The sequence below is a fragment of the Actinia tenebrosa genome, unplaced genomic scaffold (genome assembly GCF_029948245.1).
Source record: "Actinia tenebrosa isolate PJP-AT-01 unplaced genomic scaffold, QUT_ActTen_1.0 PGA_scaffold7__59_contigs__length_16204524, whole genome shotgun sequence".
NCBI lineage: Eukaryota > Metazoa > Cnidaria > Anthozoa > Actiniaria > Actiniidae > Actinia > Actinia tenebrosa.
Window position 1 is genome coordinate 8,322,403 of NW_028292584.1, and position 17,746 is coordinate 8,340,148.

Genomic DNA, 17,746 nt, shown 5'->3' on the forward strand with positions numbered 1-17,746 from the left:
CTAATCTCTCTTAGGCTTTAGCCGATTAGTTTCCTGATCACTCTGTAATTGGATGCTAGTGTTAGGGCCGGAATCTCCAGCATAGCCGTGAATGCTTTGTGCTACCATGCAGAGTTTCCGCACTCGATATCCCGGGAATCTAGACCTTATTTCAAAAATTATACCTCAGTGGTCGTCCGGCGCCTTCTAATCTAAATAAGAGCTTTATTGCTTTGCGGTATCGCTGGTCCGTCTGGCCATTTTGGATGCGCAACCATTGCGACGGAAAATCCTGTTCAAAAACAACATTGTATACTTGCATGCATTCGAGATCGATACTCCAATACAAATTTTTATTTTCATATATTCAGTTATATTATTTAACATAATTATCTCCAAGATATTAAGTCTTTAATGGGAAATCGCATCTTTCTCGCTTCACAAAAACAAAAGGGCACACATAAAACGAATGAAATACTTATATAATATACAATATGATACAAAATATAGAATATACTACTTTAGCAATAAATAATTTTAAATGTACATAAAAATAAATTTACTTTATCTCTTGAATAACTGAATTGAAATACAAGAAGAAGCGCGCGTAACAAACTAGTTTTGAACACCAAGTTTGAAATTCGGAACCCAAAAAAAATTGTTGAAGTTAAATTTTCTCTCTCGAAGAAATTTAGAAACCAAATAAACAATTTTTTTTTTGGATTATTTACATCCTTGACTGTGCGTGCTAAATCTAAACTGCAGCACATACAATATTTTCATCCAGATTTTGGTTCAGGATGTGAGAAGCGCCTTACCCTGAATTAAAAAAAGGATGCGCACTCTTTGTTTTGATAAAAATAAGAAATTAGATGAAAGAGCACATCTGATCTATTCAGTTGTTAAACATTCCGCCATTTTAGTGCAGTGTTTTTTCAAATAATTGGAGGGTTAAATAAGCCCTCAATCCATTGTAACCATTCATCAATTCTGGGAAACGCCCATCGTTTGAAGCCGGATAGTCATCCGAAGTTCCAAATTTCATCAATGGTTAAAGCGCAGTTCCAGGTCAAAATGTTAGCTGAATCTTGTGCGCAACGGTGGCACAAAACGAGTTCCACGAGGGGTAGCACCATGCGGCGTCATTTTTTCCTCATGGAACTTGCCTTGCGCCTTCGGAGACAAGCTTCAGGTGCACTAGCTCTATAGTTATCTTTTTTCCATGAACCTTTCTCGCCAAGAAAGTTTCACAAAGCTGTTATTTTTAAAGGTGAACATTTTCGCTAAACATATCTAAAAAGGCCGTTGCACTAAAGTTTCAGCTAAAACTTTCATTGTGTAGCAGCCGCGCAGCAGCTTTACACTCTACTTTGCCAATTCTAAGCTGTAATAGTTTGGGTTGACATGTGGCAAAAGTATTTAGGAAACTGATACATCAATAAATATTTTCTCTTTGAAGTAACATTTTAGGAATTCCGACCACTTGGCCACTTCTAGCCTTCGTTGAGCCCGATCTTGAGTCTGAGTTAAAAACGGGCTGCACGCAGGCTAGGCCTTTTCAGGAGCATTGGAAATTTAAAGATCTTTGAGTAGTAAATTATGTTCCCAGCACAACTGTCCTAACAATTTTGCGCAACGCGTCAAATCATAGCCAGCCGTATGAAAGGATTAAACAACTTTACAGCTTTATAATAACAAAAAAACAGTGTAATTAAGTTTTACGTTTCCTTCAGTTTGTGAATTTATTTATAATTGATTTGCGCTATCCATCCGAGGAGGATTTAGTGCCACACCTTGCAGAAAATCAAAAGCAAGACTTTGTTGTTGGTATTGAAAACAACACTGCGCTTAATAGCAGTCCAATGATTTCATTACAAAAAGCCATGCATTTAAAGGTATCTAAACAAAACCCGGTCACTACCTGCGCATTTGCGCAGATGAACAGTAGATCGGAAAAAGTAAATTTGTTCTTGCGCAAAACACTGCGTGTAGAAACTCAAGATATAAGGAAATGCAGGGAGACTTTATTGCCTCACGTCGCTTGAGTCAATGCTCAGAAACGTAAATTTCAGTCTCAATCAAGTCAAACTCTTTCTTTCCTTGGATGTTGCACGACCAAAGCCAAAGCATAGCGAATACTGATATATTGATATTACTCTATATAGATAGTTAAGGTTATAGTCCGGCATATTGGGCCTAATATTTTTATACGGTTGTAACATGAATTGGTCCACTTTGGCATCCATCTATATTTCTTTGAACTAACAGTTCCTGTACAGTAACAAAGTCATCAAAGCTTCGGTCATTGCTTTTGAGCATTTTTCTCTTGCTAAGTTCAACAATGAGATCTCTTTTCCCAACTCCGCTTTCTGAACCACTTCCAGTGTGTGGACTATCAGATGCAGCCTTCAGTTTTTGGCTTCTATGAATCCGCGCTTCTCTTACTTTTTCAAGCTGTCTTCTTCTCATATCACGTGGACAATAGCGACCCTGATAAACAGAATGCGTGTCGTCTTCAGTTGTCAATCCTCTACGTTCCTCCGTAATTTTCTGTGCTCTGTCGCGAAGTAACTTATTCCTTGCCTGTCGAGCAGACGTACTAGATTGTTTACGAACAAAAATATGTTTACCATCCTTTGTCATTCTGACTTTCCATTCATTTTGTTGCGCTTCATTACTTGATTCTTCTTTTGATGATTTTCGTCGCCTTTGATCCCCTTTAATGATGTTGGAATCATCGATTCCAAACAAATTAATAGTTTGAATAGAATCCTTGCAAGCGCGCATATATGACGCGCGTATACTTCTGTCCACACAACCAAGGCGCCGCGATCGACGATGATCAGAATGTTTACCCCTATCACGATCGCGATCACGTCCTTTTTCACGATCGCGGTCCTTATCACGGTCTCTGTCCCTTTCACGTTCACGTTCGTTAGATCCTTTATCCTTATCCTTATCTTTCTTACGATCCGATCTTTTATCTTTTTGCGTAGGTGATCCATTCGATCGCTTTTTATCACTTCGCTCTGGTGAGCGTTTACTAGATTCTTTTTCGACAGTTTTACTAGAGCTGCTCTCTTTACTAGAACCGTTTTCTGACGACTTACTACGCGAGGACTTACTCTCCTTCTTTGGAGTCGTAGGTGGTGTATTCACATCGATATTTTGATCACGTGTTTTACGATTATTCTTGTCTTTAGATCGCTTTATTTTGTCAAGAGTATCTTGTTCCGAACTCTCATCGTTCTTTGTACTTTCATCGGTTCTACCAAACCCACTGTCCTTTTCACATTTATCTCCACTTGTTTTTTCGCTGTTAACAGTTTCAGCTCCATCTTCTTCCTCTTCCTTAATTGCGGCAATTCTAAATCCCCCGTAATTGTCTGCGCATTCCCACGTTGCGCTACCTTCTGCTCCAATAAACGTCGCCTGGACCTGATTACAAAAACAACAAAAATGGAATTTAATTTGTGACATACTAAATTTGAACAAATGGCCGGATAATATGAAATGCAGTTTGGTAACTTGGTATGCCTTAACATGATACAGCTTGGCCGAGAGGAGTAAGATTTAACAAACGAGAATGTGTGACATACCATATTTGAACAAAGAAGGAAATATATATGAAATGCACATGTAACTTGGTATGCCCGTAACATGTTACAGCTGGGAGTGGAGTAATGAATGTCTATATTTAAAGATACTGCTGCATGTGTGCTGGAATCTATGAAGCGCGCGCTATGGCTCACTAACACAAAGCATGCAGACAACCCAAAAATAGAAGTTTGAATATGTAAGAGACGTGAAAAATGACGGAATGCTTCAACGGATGTTACCCAAACCCGTTCTCGGTTTTCGTAAAATGCGCTGGAAATTGGATTTTATTAATTGGTGTATCATTTACATGTACAAGGCAATTCTTATTTCTCATTTAAAGGAACTGAAAATGCGCGCGTGCGTGCGGTGTGTAGTTATAAAGAAAAGCAGGAGATTGGCTCGAGTGTTTTGCAAACCCAGGTGCTTTTTAACAACTACACACAGCACAGCACAGCTAGCAAGGAAGGTTTTTATTTCTTCTATAAAATACGAATCGCGATAACCATTATTTCGAATAGGATTGACGCATTCGAAAGTGCACACAGGCTAATATAAAGCACGCGCTTCCAACCAATTATTGCGCGAGATCTATAACAGTCATTTTATAATTCTTAATAGATTTTACAATCGAGTCAGTAATTGATTAAAAGCCATCATCGTCATTCATCAATTGTATTGAAAACTGCGACTTTTTTTCATATTTTAAATTTCGCGCCCTTTTAATTAGAACTGTACCAAATGCTCGAAAGACTAGGAACAAGTCTTGGAAGTGAATGGAAAAAGCATTAAAAAAGGTATCTAAAGTATCTAAGACCAAAGCATCATCATCAGAAATATCGTTACTGACTTATATCCAGAATTAACTACGTGGGTTGCCACAGCTCGTGCCCGAGATTATCAAAAATGACATGCACGTTTCGGTAGCGTCCAGAGTAGCGTCATATTTCTTTGGGCTAAAAAGGTCGTGCATTGACAATTCATCGTGAAAGAAAAGCTTCCAGGAAACCAATACAACAGTTCCTTTTAAATTACGGAAAGATCGGAGCTATCAGAGAAACCGCAAAGTAAATCCAAAAATAGGCTTGCCCATGATCAATGAAACCGTTCACGGAAATATTTCTAGACTATAATCTACCGTTGACATATCATCAAAAGGGCATCCTAATTAACTGGGGAGTTGCCAAGAAAAGAAAGAGGCTTTCTGAGATTATTTCACTGTTTCTCACTGTGGTTCTTTGCTACAAGTGTTCAAACTGTACTGACCTGGAGTGCATGAATCTCCGATAGACTTTTTAATCTGGTAGTACCGCATTCTTAACATGCAACATTTTTGGCATTTCAGATCTGTTATTTTGCCTTCACATTTAATCGTGATCGGAGTAAATGAGGTTAAACAAACCTATCAACTTACGATTGATATTGGGGTCATTTATAGGAAAGACAATGTACCATTCTTGGTAACTTTTTAATAGGATTTCGATACCTAGTTACCAAAGAGATGACCTACCGTCCTCAACCCAGAAGGCAAGGTCATTGATTCGGATGTGATTCATCGAAAAAGCGGAAAACTAAAAATAGTTTATACGATCGATAAGAATATTTTGCTAGAAAAAGAACTGACAAAAAATAAAGAATCACGTTATAAATAAAGATGAGAAAAGTATATTTTAAGAAGTCTCCTACTTTTACTATTGTTAACCTGCACGCAAAGCATTAATAGTACGGGTAATGATAATAGATATTTCACTGCAAACCCGCCAACAGAGATATGGCTGGTACTCTAGGCAACATTTATCTATGATACCGGCTATTGAAAAGGAGACTGAATATAATTGTCGGCGCCTAATTAATGTCAAAATGTCATCTATCCTAAGACAAAATAAACATTACTTTTAGGTAAAATACTTAAAGCAAACAAGGGAACACGAATTTCATGTACCAACGCCTTTTTAGCTTAATGGGAAGTTAGCTCATATAACTTTTAAATCATTGCAGAAGAGACGTTAATTCTTACCGCAGGAGTCTAATTTTTAATGGTCATTAAAGTGTTTATAGCTGAAAACTCTAACGTCAAAAACAAGCTAGTCAGTTTTATCCACGAATCACGAGGAAACTGTTCGACTGAGAAAGAATAATAAATATATTGTTTTATAAGAGAATGTTTTATGCACGAGAACCAATTTCTCACGGCTGAAGAGAGGAGATCAGAGCAAAACAGAATAGAATCAATCAATAAGTTGTATTACGTTTTGTATTAAACGATAATTATCATTTAATCGCCGAAAAAAATTGGTGGTATTTTTTGATTTAACAGACTGAATCCTGCATAGTTCGGACATCACAGCTTGTTTTGCCTGCTTATCTAACAAAATTCGAAAAAGCAGGAGCAGTTGGAGCGCCATAATCCCTTAAAGGGGTCCCCTACACCGCAAGGTGGTGTCTGCTCCAAAAACGCTTTCGCTGTTCACGGGTCTAGACACGGGGCATTCCACAACTTCCTTAGAAACAGTTACTTACCTCTTGAGCAGGTCTTGCAACTAAAATCTTTATAGTCTCCGTAGATTCACATACTAAAGGTTCTATGTCGTTTATATGAGTAACAGGTTGGTCATCAATCTGAAAAAGAATTTTTAGAGTATTCAATTTCCTCGGCTACGCCTTGTGAGTACATAACATTTTGAGCGGACAACTGTTGACGTCATATCGTGGTAACTAAGAGGTTATACAACGCAAAACCATCGCCAAATTCGTAAATCTCGCAAACCTTTAAGACTTGATCCCATAGCATGAGCCTTCCATCAAGATATGCAACTGAATCTTGTTCGATCTTTAAAAAAACGATTGTAATTAATAACTAATAATAATAATAAATGAAAAGGAAGGAAAAGTAAAACGAAATAGTTAACGTACTTATAAATTAGTAAAGAAAAATTCGCGCCAAAACTAAAGGCACATACGCGCGCGCGTTTGCATCTTTTTGGCGGGAAAACTTTAGTAAGTTTGCTCGTGAATGAAAAACAGAAAATATGGCGGACTATGGAGTAAAACGATTGTTTTTAGGCACTTCCTTTTCTCCTTTGGCAACGTGTTTCATTGCTTTTGCAAGATACACGCTTAAGGTTAGTATATTGTACTTTATTTTTAGAAAAAAGACGGTCAAAATCGCCACTTACCACACAAATATAGACAGCCGATTCGTCTTCTTCTCCACAACAAAACGTCAATCCCAAGTCTATATCTCCTGCGCCAAGCCATAAAGTCACTTCCTAAAAATGTCAAGCAATAAGAAATATAATTAGTTTTTAAAACTTTTTTTAAGTTGAAGCAAATATTTCTAGGTATAGTGAAACGTGCAGGTTTCAGTATTGTTGAATGAGGGCTCATTCAAAATTTCACAACACGTGAACATAACAGGGGTAACACATCGTTGGGGCGAAAAGAAAATATTTTACCTAACAGGAAAGACTAAGTTGTAGCAAAAAGAAACAATAGATGAATAGCGATTTTAATAAATTGAATTACATAACAGGGAGAAAAACAATAAATCACTATTAAATTTGAAAACTTTTATAAATGAGACGTTGCATGACACCACACACGAAGCTCATGTTCTGTTTTCGATACACTGCAATTTCTTTTATCTACTAATATTGTGTTTGCAGGATTAAACTCAAGTGCTTGACAGTACAGTTGTTTAAGAAGGCGGGGTAAATGTTTTATCTACAACAGAATAAGTGCTTCGTTAATAGATGCCCAACCAAACCTTTGTATTATGGGAAGTGCACCATGCTGGGACACGAATGTGAAATGTACAGTCTAATTCTGAGGAAACGATGCTGACCACAGGATAAATATACCGTGGGAAACTTTATTTAAAGCTCTTTCTTCTCACCTCATACTCATAATCCAACTCTTCATCGAAGAAAACTTGATCTGACATGGCATAAGAATTATACATGTAATTGGGGTTGTCATCTGTCACATTGTTGATGTCCTTCATATCAGAGACCTGGTGAACCGAATCATCTTGAGACCTGATTGCGCTCTTAGGACTAAGATCATTTGTAAAAGGAAAAGCACCTCCCCTGAAGTTTGTTAGCTCGAGGTCATCACGGCTCGAGTCGATTATTCTGTGGGAGTACTCTGAACTGCTTGTCCCGTCATCAAGTGACTTAGACCTTTGAAGCTGAAGCAAATCTTGTCTTGGGCTGTACCGGTCATGGATTCCACTATCTGTATCAACGTCATGTGCTAAAGTCTCAGTTTGAGTCCCACTTGAAACTACTTTATTCAAACATTCAATGTTTTTATCAACTTTTCTTTGAATAGCAATAACAATTGGTTCGGTAGCCTCCTTGAATGCCTGCACGGCTTGTCCATGAGTTGCCTCAGATAAATCAATATCATTAACCTATAACAAAAGTATAAACGTCATGAAATCTATAAATAACGTAGGACTCCATTAAACAAAGTTGAAAGAATGTTGAAAAAAGTTTAAAATATGGATGTTAAAATTATTTAAAATATTCAAAATTCCTTTCATTTGGAAAGATGCTTTCTGACACAAGATATTTTTTTATAACCTATAAACATTACCACCTCATGTTACCCCCCACTTCAAGCTTTTGCCTAGGGGAGCAACATGGGGGATCATGAACAATTAAGTACCCAAATGTGTTAATAATGTGTTCTGCACAAACTGATAACGAGGACTTTAGCCAATTTATCCCTGAAGGGTGCTTCGAGATAAAAATCTTGATTGTAATTACTATTATTATTGCCTTATCCATTAATTAAAATCCTAATCTCTTTTGAAATACAACAAGACCAGAAAACCAAAATCATGTTGTATGCAACATAGTTTGACTTTGCTTAACCTTTTTCGCATTTCCATACGATTAAATCTAGTAAAGACACAAATGCCCGGCATTAATCTATTACATTTCTCGGAAAAAAAAGAAAATTTATAGCTGCTTTTAACGTCGTTCTGAATGTCGAAAAATATTGTCTACTTCTTAGTAGACTTTAGTGGACAAGAAGAATCCCGTCTGCTCGTCAGTACACATTGCATTTGGCGTGATTGTCAATAGGTGATTATAGCTGCAGGCCAATACACTTCGTTAAAGCATGATCACGCGACTACTTGACAACCGAAAAACAGATATGTGGAAATAATCGCACCAGTATCTCAAAATAAAAGAACTCATCTGAAAAACCGATCGTAAAATTGAAATTAAAACAAGAGGTTAAATGCCTAAAATTCTTTGCCATATCTCACTAAAGGACGGTATAACTTTGAACTGTTTTATTTTGCAAAGGCAATATCAATCATTCAGATCATCAAAGTAAGTTCTCAGGCAACACAAGTTTTGCATTCTTGAAGTACTTGACCATCTTTTAACCAAAATAAGCCTTAGGATAGTATCCAAAAAGAATAAAATTCAGTTCCGTAAGTCAATGGTTATGATTCCATACAGGGTTTGGAAAAGGCGTTTCTAAAATGAATATTTTCCCCCCTAGTTTTTCTACATACCATATTATATAACTACAAGTAAGAATGTATGGAAGATAAACTAGTTCGGCGTAAAAGATGCAAAGTTCTTGAAAACACTTAAGTAAAAATAGTACCGTCGTGCGTAAAAGAATTCTATTTAGAAGTACTTTAAACTAAGTTATTAATATTTTGAATAACGGCAAGATTTTATTTTATTTTTGGGATCACATCGCTATAGAAGGGAAAAAATACGAAATCCCAATTTAGAAATTAGCCAAATATTTTTAGAAGTGCGGAATTCCAACTACCACACTTACAGGTATTTTCAATTTCCCGTTATCTATAAGCATTCTTACGGTGATAATTACAATCAGAGTAACATAAAAAATTTTTGAAACCGCACCAATGAACCAGATAATAGCTAAACTAAAAATAGTTTGACCACTGCAAAGTATAAGGTTATGAATTTCTTGTCCGTCTACCATATCATATAAGTTTTAGAAATTACATAAAATCTTAAAATTCGATTACATTCACATATTTCTGTGAATAAATAATGATTCATAAATGAGTTCTTTTGTTCAAACAGCATTCATCATCAGCCATAATCTTCAGGTGAAGAAAATGTAATTACGTTAAAAATATATTGGCTCACTTTCATATTGGTGTGATTTGAAATTGAGAAGGCTATAATTTTCTGGTTGAGTAGCGAAATGTATTGATCAACGAAATTTAATTATATAGTCTTTAATTTTATATTCCAAACCAAGAATCAATAACTTCTTAATAACAAAAAAAAAAAAAAAAAAAAAGGAAAGACAACGCGGAGATCCATCAAGGAAAAACTTACAGAAAAATTATGCAACCATTAGAAATATTGAAAAGATTGAAAATTTAGGTAGTCTAGTCTCTAGAACAAAGATATCAAACGAAATAATAAAATGAAATCTGCCAGAATTAATGCTAGAAAAAAACATCGTTATCTAATGATAAGTACAACTAATACCTTTACCATTAAATACATTTTTGGGTAGGATCAAGGAGGTGATATATCTTTATTTCAAAGTTTATCAATTTATTAAAACTCACAAAATTCAAAACCATTTTAAGAATTTAGTTTGAATTCTGCGCCTAAAAGTAACGTGCAGCAATGAGAACCTAAAATTAATTTCAAAAAATAAAATCAACGAAAATATAATCAAAACCTTTTTAAATTATTAATTCTTTAGTGCTTTGCCGTCATGCAAAGGTGTTTAGTATTGAAGCTGTGAAATTATGGACAAAAGAAAATGTAGAAAATCTTGCCCCAAGACTTATGGAAACAATCTGTTAAAAATAGATCAAGAAGAAGGGTTATGATCTTCCAAAATTTTATTAATACTTCTTGCTAGATATCACACATGTAAGTTAATGGATTTTCGCAGTAAATGCAATCAAACAAACATATTAAGATAGCTAGCGAGATAAAACTAAATTTACTCAGTCAAATTAAGCTTAGGAAAAGCTAAGAAGATGAAATGGTTCAAAACAAACATTTCTCAAAGTAAATGATGCTGCTTTTTTTTTGAAATAATGAATCTATTAAAACAAATTTTGTGACCAAAAAGGATTTATAATTTCTGAAAGCTTCTATTTGCTTTGTCGAAATTTTTTTAAAAGAAACTTAATTATTATTTTTTGGTCTATGTGTCTTATCAAACATTTCCTTAAATGTTGATTTCTTTTCTGTCTTACAAGAGTTTTATAGTCCTTAGCCACACCTTTAGCAAAGACGTAAAAGCAATTAAAGGTATATCTCTTAGGTAAAAGATATACTAAAAACTAATAGGTATATAGCAGACTATGTTTATGCATAAACAAGACAGAACTTCATCTCTAAGATATCTGTAGGTATAAATAACAGACCTTAAGGAAATTCTGCTGAAATTTAAACAAATAATATTTTCACTAATACATTATGCAAAAAATGGAAAAAATATACTTTTATTATTTGATACTGCAATATGCAAGTTCACCTATCAAAATTAAAACAGGTGCAAAAATCAATACTGATTGATTCTATTTAATGAAGACAGTTTTTAAAATAAGAATAATAAATCTACAATTTAGTTTAAAATTATTCTCAAAAAAGACAAATCCTTATAAAGATAAACAAATTAAAAATGCCAAGCCTTCAAGGCTCCTTTCTGCCTATCATAAAATTTTACAATATATTTTTAAGTTTGCTCCAAAGCTTCAACCAAAACGATTACTTTTTGTAAAAATTAGTTATCTAAATACCACTATTCTCATGCCCTTCCCTTTTCTCAAATCATAGATATTCTAAAACATACAATCCATTTACTCAAGTAAAAAGGTCCATTAGGTTTCCTTATTACCCTACAGCCAAAATAGCCAAAATAAAGGTTTGAGGCAATTTAGTGAGAAATGGGGGAAAGCATCATGAAAACAATATATACCTATAACAACATAAAAAATATCAAAATAAATGATACAATTTTAGAATGGGGTTATTTGTAGGTACTGGAAATAAAGGGCAATTTAAAATTAGTAACATTATGACTCCTCTCCACAAACACTTTTAAAAAATGGCTCTATGTACTAAAAAAGCTAGATGATAATATCATAATGGCCATTAAAATTATTTTCAAGGTTAATTTTTTTCATAATGATTAAAGTATGTGATGTAAATGCTAAATAATTCATTCTCAAAAAAAAATTTAAATTCAAAAGACATTTTTACCATCTTACATTTAAAAGACCAAAAATGTTATTATTTGTATTTCTCAAGAAACCCCATTACTTTTTTTCAAAATATCAATTTCAAAACTTTCATTTACATTTTCTTTGAATTTATTAGCTCTTTTCCTTAAAGCTATTCTCACATTGCCAAAAATGTAGTTTCCAAAGGTTAGTTTTAAATTTTAAAAAAGAAAATAACAAAACAAAACAAAATCAAGATTAATGAAAAAGTTGTGAAATACAATTTTTACAGAAAACTTTTAATACCCTCAAATGTCTTTCACACTTATCATGACCTATCATAAAATGCCTCTCTTAGTTTAGATTGTCATTGACAACTATTTTTAATAAGCAAAGTTAAAGCTAAAGCTCATATATGACTAAAATAATGAAGCCATCTGCAGTATTTCCTGAAATAACAGTCTTCAAAAACTTTAAATAAAAAAGACGAAAAAAAAATTCACCTTTGAAATTATTGATATCATTTTTTTAAAACAAAAAGTTAATTTAGAAATTCATGGTTAATTTTCATTTAAAAAATATAATATTCTTTCATTGAAAATAAAGACGATATTCTCAAATTTCATGAACCTATATTATTACAATCAACTAAAATAAATTCTAAGTAAAAAAATAATAAAATACATTTTTTCTGCTATCATATTTTCTTTCTCTCAGAGGTAAAGCCTTATTTTGACGATGGACAGCAGTTTCATTTAACCTGAACTTTAAAATTATACAAAAACCCCTTAGAAAATCTGGACAAATGCCATGACCTTAAGATAGCACAATGAACTCATTTTAGAATAAGCTGTATATTCTTTGAGGTATTACTAAAACAATAAGTAATGGATTTTTGTGGCAATACCAGCCATATCTTAGACTTGATCCCTACAAACCCAAGGAAATGTAAACAATTGTGGTATCCACTGATGACAGGAGCTACAAAGTAGATATCTTGAAAGAATGAATATTGCATACTTGATGTATTCAAAAGCTGTTCATAGTCCTACTTCTTGTGGATGGTTTGAATAGGTCCTTGATGTTTTTATCCTGACTAGGGAGGGGGTCAACAAATATGGGCATATAACTCTTGGTTTTATTTTCTAACAAAACATTATTCATATAAGTTTACTAGACAACAAATAAACAATGAATGTTTTATCAAAACAAACTCATTTCTGAAAGAGAAAAGAAAAAATTCCAAGGAATAACGTTTCTTGAATTATGGAGCTAGAAATTTTAAATCTATAAGACCTTAGAAAAGATGCTCAAAAGGGTTTGCCATTTCATAAAAACAATTAGATTTCATTTGCAAAATGAAAATATTAACACAAGATATAGTATTTTGCGACATGTCAGAAAAGATCAGATGCAAATACCCCTCCCCTATAAGATTATGTTTGACATTTGTGGCAAAAAGACTTTAATAATGAGTTTCAGACTAAATGTCTTATTAATCCTGTCTTTGTATAAACAGTCCGAATTTGTGAATGATAACTGTGAAAAACAAGAATTGAAAACGTATAATGAAAAAGAAAAAAAAAACATAATGAGATCTTAGAAATTTTCGCAGGACGCTGTGATATACATTGTACTGAGAGGTTCTCTGTAGGTTGTAGTTCCGACCCTTTAGGCCTAATTTACCGATGCCATACTAAAACATTCTTATGTTTTAAAACTTTTACGGAAAAAACTATATCAGGTAACAGCATGACACAAGAACTCTTCCTTAGAGTTTGGGTAAATATCCCCAAGAACTGGATCATCTCGAGGCGTTCATAATATATGCTTTTGTTATTAATTAACTTATATTCCCAACCAAAAGAAAACATACATGATAAATTGATTCGCTGGAAGCCTAATTTCCGATTAACGCCTTTTATCCAGTAAAGGAAAAAGAAAAAAATCAACGAGAAGCGATTTCGCCTACACAAAGAATTTTATTTTCTATTGTAGAGTCAGGTGAATGAGATCACAAGTCTGCCTTTACTTCTTGGGTTTATTCGTGAAGTCGCGTGACATTAATTGTTAAATGTCGTAACACTCCTTCTACCATTGGAAAAAATTTAACCAACAATCTTAAAATCTCATTCAAAAAGGTTTTTCTTCGGAAAATCAAAGGACTTTCCAGGCTTGGGGCGACTAATTTGAATGTGTGAATTCGTTTTCTTGCATTAACATGATCCAAGAGGATAATGACTTTTTGAAGAAAAAAATGAAAACAAATGATGTATTGTAAACAAAAAATTACTACCAAATTTACCGCTCTTTCCGGTCGTAATAAGAAAAGACGTGGGACTGAATGAACAATATGCTTGTTCTAAGAGAAAAAATATGTGTAATCCTTTCCCAATCCGTAAATGGCTTTTTCTGAATTCAAAGTAAAAAATCAGAGCGTTCCAATGAGATTTGTTTACATACGATAATTATAAAGCTCGCTATCGTGTTCATAGAGAGTTGAGCATATGGCTTTTTGGTTACTTCATTAATCCGTAGTTTGACAGTCGGAAATCTTCACATAACCTCAGATGAATCATTATAAATTTTCAGTAAAAAATTCTGATAAACTAACTTCTTGTGGGTTTATTAGGGTCTCAAGTACAACAAAGGAGGGTAACACTACACTACAACAGGGAACCACGGAACGAGAAAAACACACATACTCCATTTATTGAAACCCTACACCATCCAAATATTGTAACGCGGAGGCATTTCGCTTATGACCCTATGACATGCGCCCAATATCAACTAAATATCCTCGGACTATAGATATAACTGTCAACGTTAAGCTTTTGTTTAGGGTAGATTTCACATTTACCTTCATTATTCGATCGTGTACTCTCAGGCCCCCAACTTTTGCAGCAGGCCCTCCTTCAGCAACCTTAGAAACCACAATACCACTACCCCCAACTGACTTGCTTCCGACCTGATACAGATGAAAACAGATAGGAAAGTCAATTTTACAAACAAAGAACCATAGATGCAAAATGTCGTTTCATTCTTCAGTCTGTAATCTCTTATCTAGACAGAAATGGCAACAGCGCGGGGATCGGGGGCTTCATATTCTAGGGCTAGACATACATACCTTTTTTCTTGGGTTTTTTAAAGCCAAACCACGCGCAAACAAACAGGCTTATGAGTAAGTTCAATAGCTCACGAATCGCTAATCTGTTAAACACAGAGCAATACTCCACACCGAGTTCTTAACAGCCGGATTCGCGCTTCACAGGTTTTCTAACACTTTTAGTGATAACTAAATTATATACTGCTTGATAATTCTTTTAATAGTTTCGTGTTAATGGTTTTTTACTTGAAGAACCTCACTCAACATGCCCAGACAAGGAACATTTTTTGCGTTAAGACGATCTGTGTATTGTTTTAGTATCACTTCTCCCTCTATTTATACGTTTATCTTGGTTTGTAGATTACAAGGTGAAGAGGGGGTTTAGTCGTTCGACACGAAAGGAATTCTCAGTTACTGTCTTACGGACCACTTTGAACGCCCTGTCCAAAACAGTCGAGTGCATAAATTTAATTGTTTCAAGAGTTACTACCTCATTTCCACCCATAATGTTGAACCCAAGAGATCCATCAATACGCTCTAATAAGACTTCCACTTGCATTGATTCTACTGGCTGGAATCACATAAAAAAGAAGACAAACAAGAAATATTTATAATCAAAAGCACATAGACGGTATGTCTTCGCCACTGTCTATTTACATACAACTTAATAAAGTGTCGTTCCAAGTCACTAAAATAACATACAATGTCACATAGATTCTGAAGTAAGGGTAAAATTAGAAGAGTGTATTTCACACTCCAGAGCCTACCCATTGTTGACATACTGAATAAATGCTTGCGCGTAAGCGTCGATCCTGAACATTTTAATTCTTAGCCGTACTGAGAAAGACAATAACACTCTTGTTGATATCACGTATTGTTGATTATCTTAGAAGTAGTATGGAGTCATTCTGCTGTAGCATCAGCGGGGCTTCTTCATTGTACAACGAGTTAATAATCACAAAGCATCGCCGGTGAATGAGTCGAGACGTTGTGATCCAAAACATTCATGTCACAAGTAAAACAGTCAGGTTTAGTTACATTGAAAATTGGATCAACACAATAAAACTACAGCCATTAAACTTACCTGTTCACCACGAATTTCCAAATGCTTTTGGTAGTACCCGACCTGTGACCGGTACTCTTTTAATTGTCTTTCAAAATTCAATGCCTGAATTTGGTAGCTATGGAGTTCGTTTTCCAGATTTAGAATCCGTTCATGTAGGCTTTCCTCTCTTACGGCGAGTCGTTCTGATATCTGTTCCTTTTCATTTTCTAGTTTGGTAATTTTAACTTGTAATGAAGATATATTTGTTTGTAATGCCTGAGTACAATCGTGCCCTGAAGGTTCTTGATCATACAACAGAGGCAGCCCACAACCTTTCTCGCAAACGGCGACTTGATTTGATTGATCAGATGAATCACAATGTTCCATAATTTTACCTCCGGAAGTTAAGTCCTTTACGTATTGGCATTTATGCTGATGCGCTTGAAGATTTTCTATCTTCAAAATAGCCTGGCAGCCACGTTGATAATATCCACAACGAATATTCAATTTCGAGACAAGATGAGTAAGTGGTCCTATCTTCTTTAAATCGTCTATAGCTAGTTGTTCGCAAGTCAGAGGACATGTCCCATTTTCAGCAATCCACTGGACCAGGCATTGAGAGCAGTAAACATGGCCACAGGTTGTTACTAGTGGATCATCTAAAACACCAAAACATATGCCACATTTTAGTTCATCTTCAACGGGCTCTAAGAAACGTCCTATGTCAAAGCCCATACTACTCAAACGCACGAGCGTAAAAAAAAGAAACAACTAAACTGCCTGTTAACTGATACGTCCACTTCTTTTGAACTAAGCGACATCATTGGATGGGCGGAGTTTGTAACAAGATCATGTCTTTGACAATACCTGTCACAACTAACTAAACACTGATTGGTCTACGGTTCTTTCAACGTGCCTCTTTCCGGTAAATTCACCGCTTCCTGAATATGGCGCGAAATCAAAATATAAAATGCCACGAGTGGATGTGAATTTGGTCGACATGGCAATAGAAGAACTATATCTTCATGCCCGTCTTAATTAATTATGGAGAATCGTTAAAATGAAACCCACATGAAAATTAAATTCTAGCGAAAGCTCGAATAAATAATTTGCGCAAACATTGAACACCTTAATTTGCCAAGTTGCAGTGAATTTTTGTTGTTGAACGTGACATGTTTGCGGCAGGCTGAGCAAACAGTTAAATGTCTATTTTACGAGTATACGCTGAAAACCAATGAAATGGCTTAAATGGCGATAGTGTCATCAGCTGCTGAAAGTTTTAAAAACGTGTATTCTTTCAAAGAATATCACAATTAAATCACGATGCAGCTGTTTTGCTGACATGTCATATTCATTGGTCCAAACGATATACCTGTTACCTTTAAATTCTTTATAGTGCCTTGCCGTCTGTCCAAAAATTTTATTAGTCATGACACTGTAACATTGGAAATTAAGCCTAGGCCGTGACGCGGCAATAATTTGGGGAAAAAACGCCAAGGTGGGCGAGAGACAGCTATTCGTTCACGTTTCGCATTTTGAAGAACGTTTCGTTGTTGATCCTATTTGTGAGCATTAAAACTCATTTACCCTAGTTATACCTTAAACGGTGCAGTCTTGGGAAGAGATTAAAGTGGACGGAAAAAAAACACAACATATTACCTAGACAAAGGACTCATTTGATGCGAAATATTGGTGAAAGGATTAATTTATTCTCTGTTTAGTTAATTTTGCCTAATAATCACCTCTTCGTCTGATTTCGAATTCACAAAGCTAGCCGACAAAATTAGTATTCGAAACGCCTCCATTCTTATTTTCTTTA

General features: G+C 34.8%; 1 protein-coding gene across 1 annotated transcript; it reads right to left on the minus strand.

The window, feature by feature from the left end:
• Nucleotides 1–318: 318 nt before the first annotated feature.
• Nucleotides 319–16,709, minus strand: LOC116295625 (E3 ubiquitin-protein ligase PDZRN3). Its single transcript, XM_031703507.2, has 8 exons — nucleotides 15,967–16,709; nucleotides 15,373–15,453; nucleotides 14,637–14,744; nucleotides 7,472–7,990; nucleotides 6,753–6,845; nucleotides 6,344–6,406; nucleotides 6,097–6,195; nucleotides 319–3,417 (listed from the first exon to the last, which is right to left on the minus strand). The coding sequence occupies exons 1-8, from the start codon at nucleotides 16,660–16,662 to the stop codon at nucleotides 2,185–2,187; spliced, it is 2,892 nt and encodes a 963-aa protein (XP_031559367.2). The 5' UTR covers nucleotides 16,663–16,709; the 3' UTR covers nucleotides 319–2,184.
• Between the last annotated feature and the right edge of the window lie 1,037 nt (nucleotides 16,710–17,746).

Bases quoted from the DNA above. Each gene is read 5' to 3' on its own strand.
- LOC116295625 (XM_031703507.2), bottom strand. From the start codon at position 16,662: ATGGGCTTTGACATAGGACGTTTCTTAGAGCCCGTTGAAGATGAACTA. The intron at 7,991-14,636 runs GTAAATGTGAAA...CTTTTGTTATAG, and splicing joins TACACGATCGAATAATGAAG to GTTAATGATATTGATTTATC. The intron at 6,407-6,752 runs GTAAGTGGCGAT...GTTTTTTTAAAG, and splicing joins CGGCTGTCTATATTTGTGTG to ATCGAACAAGATTCAGTTGC.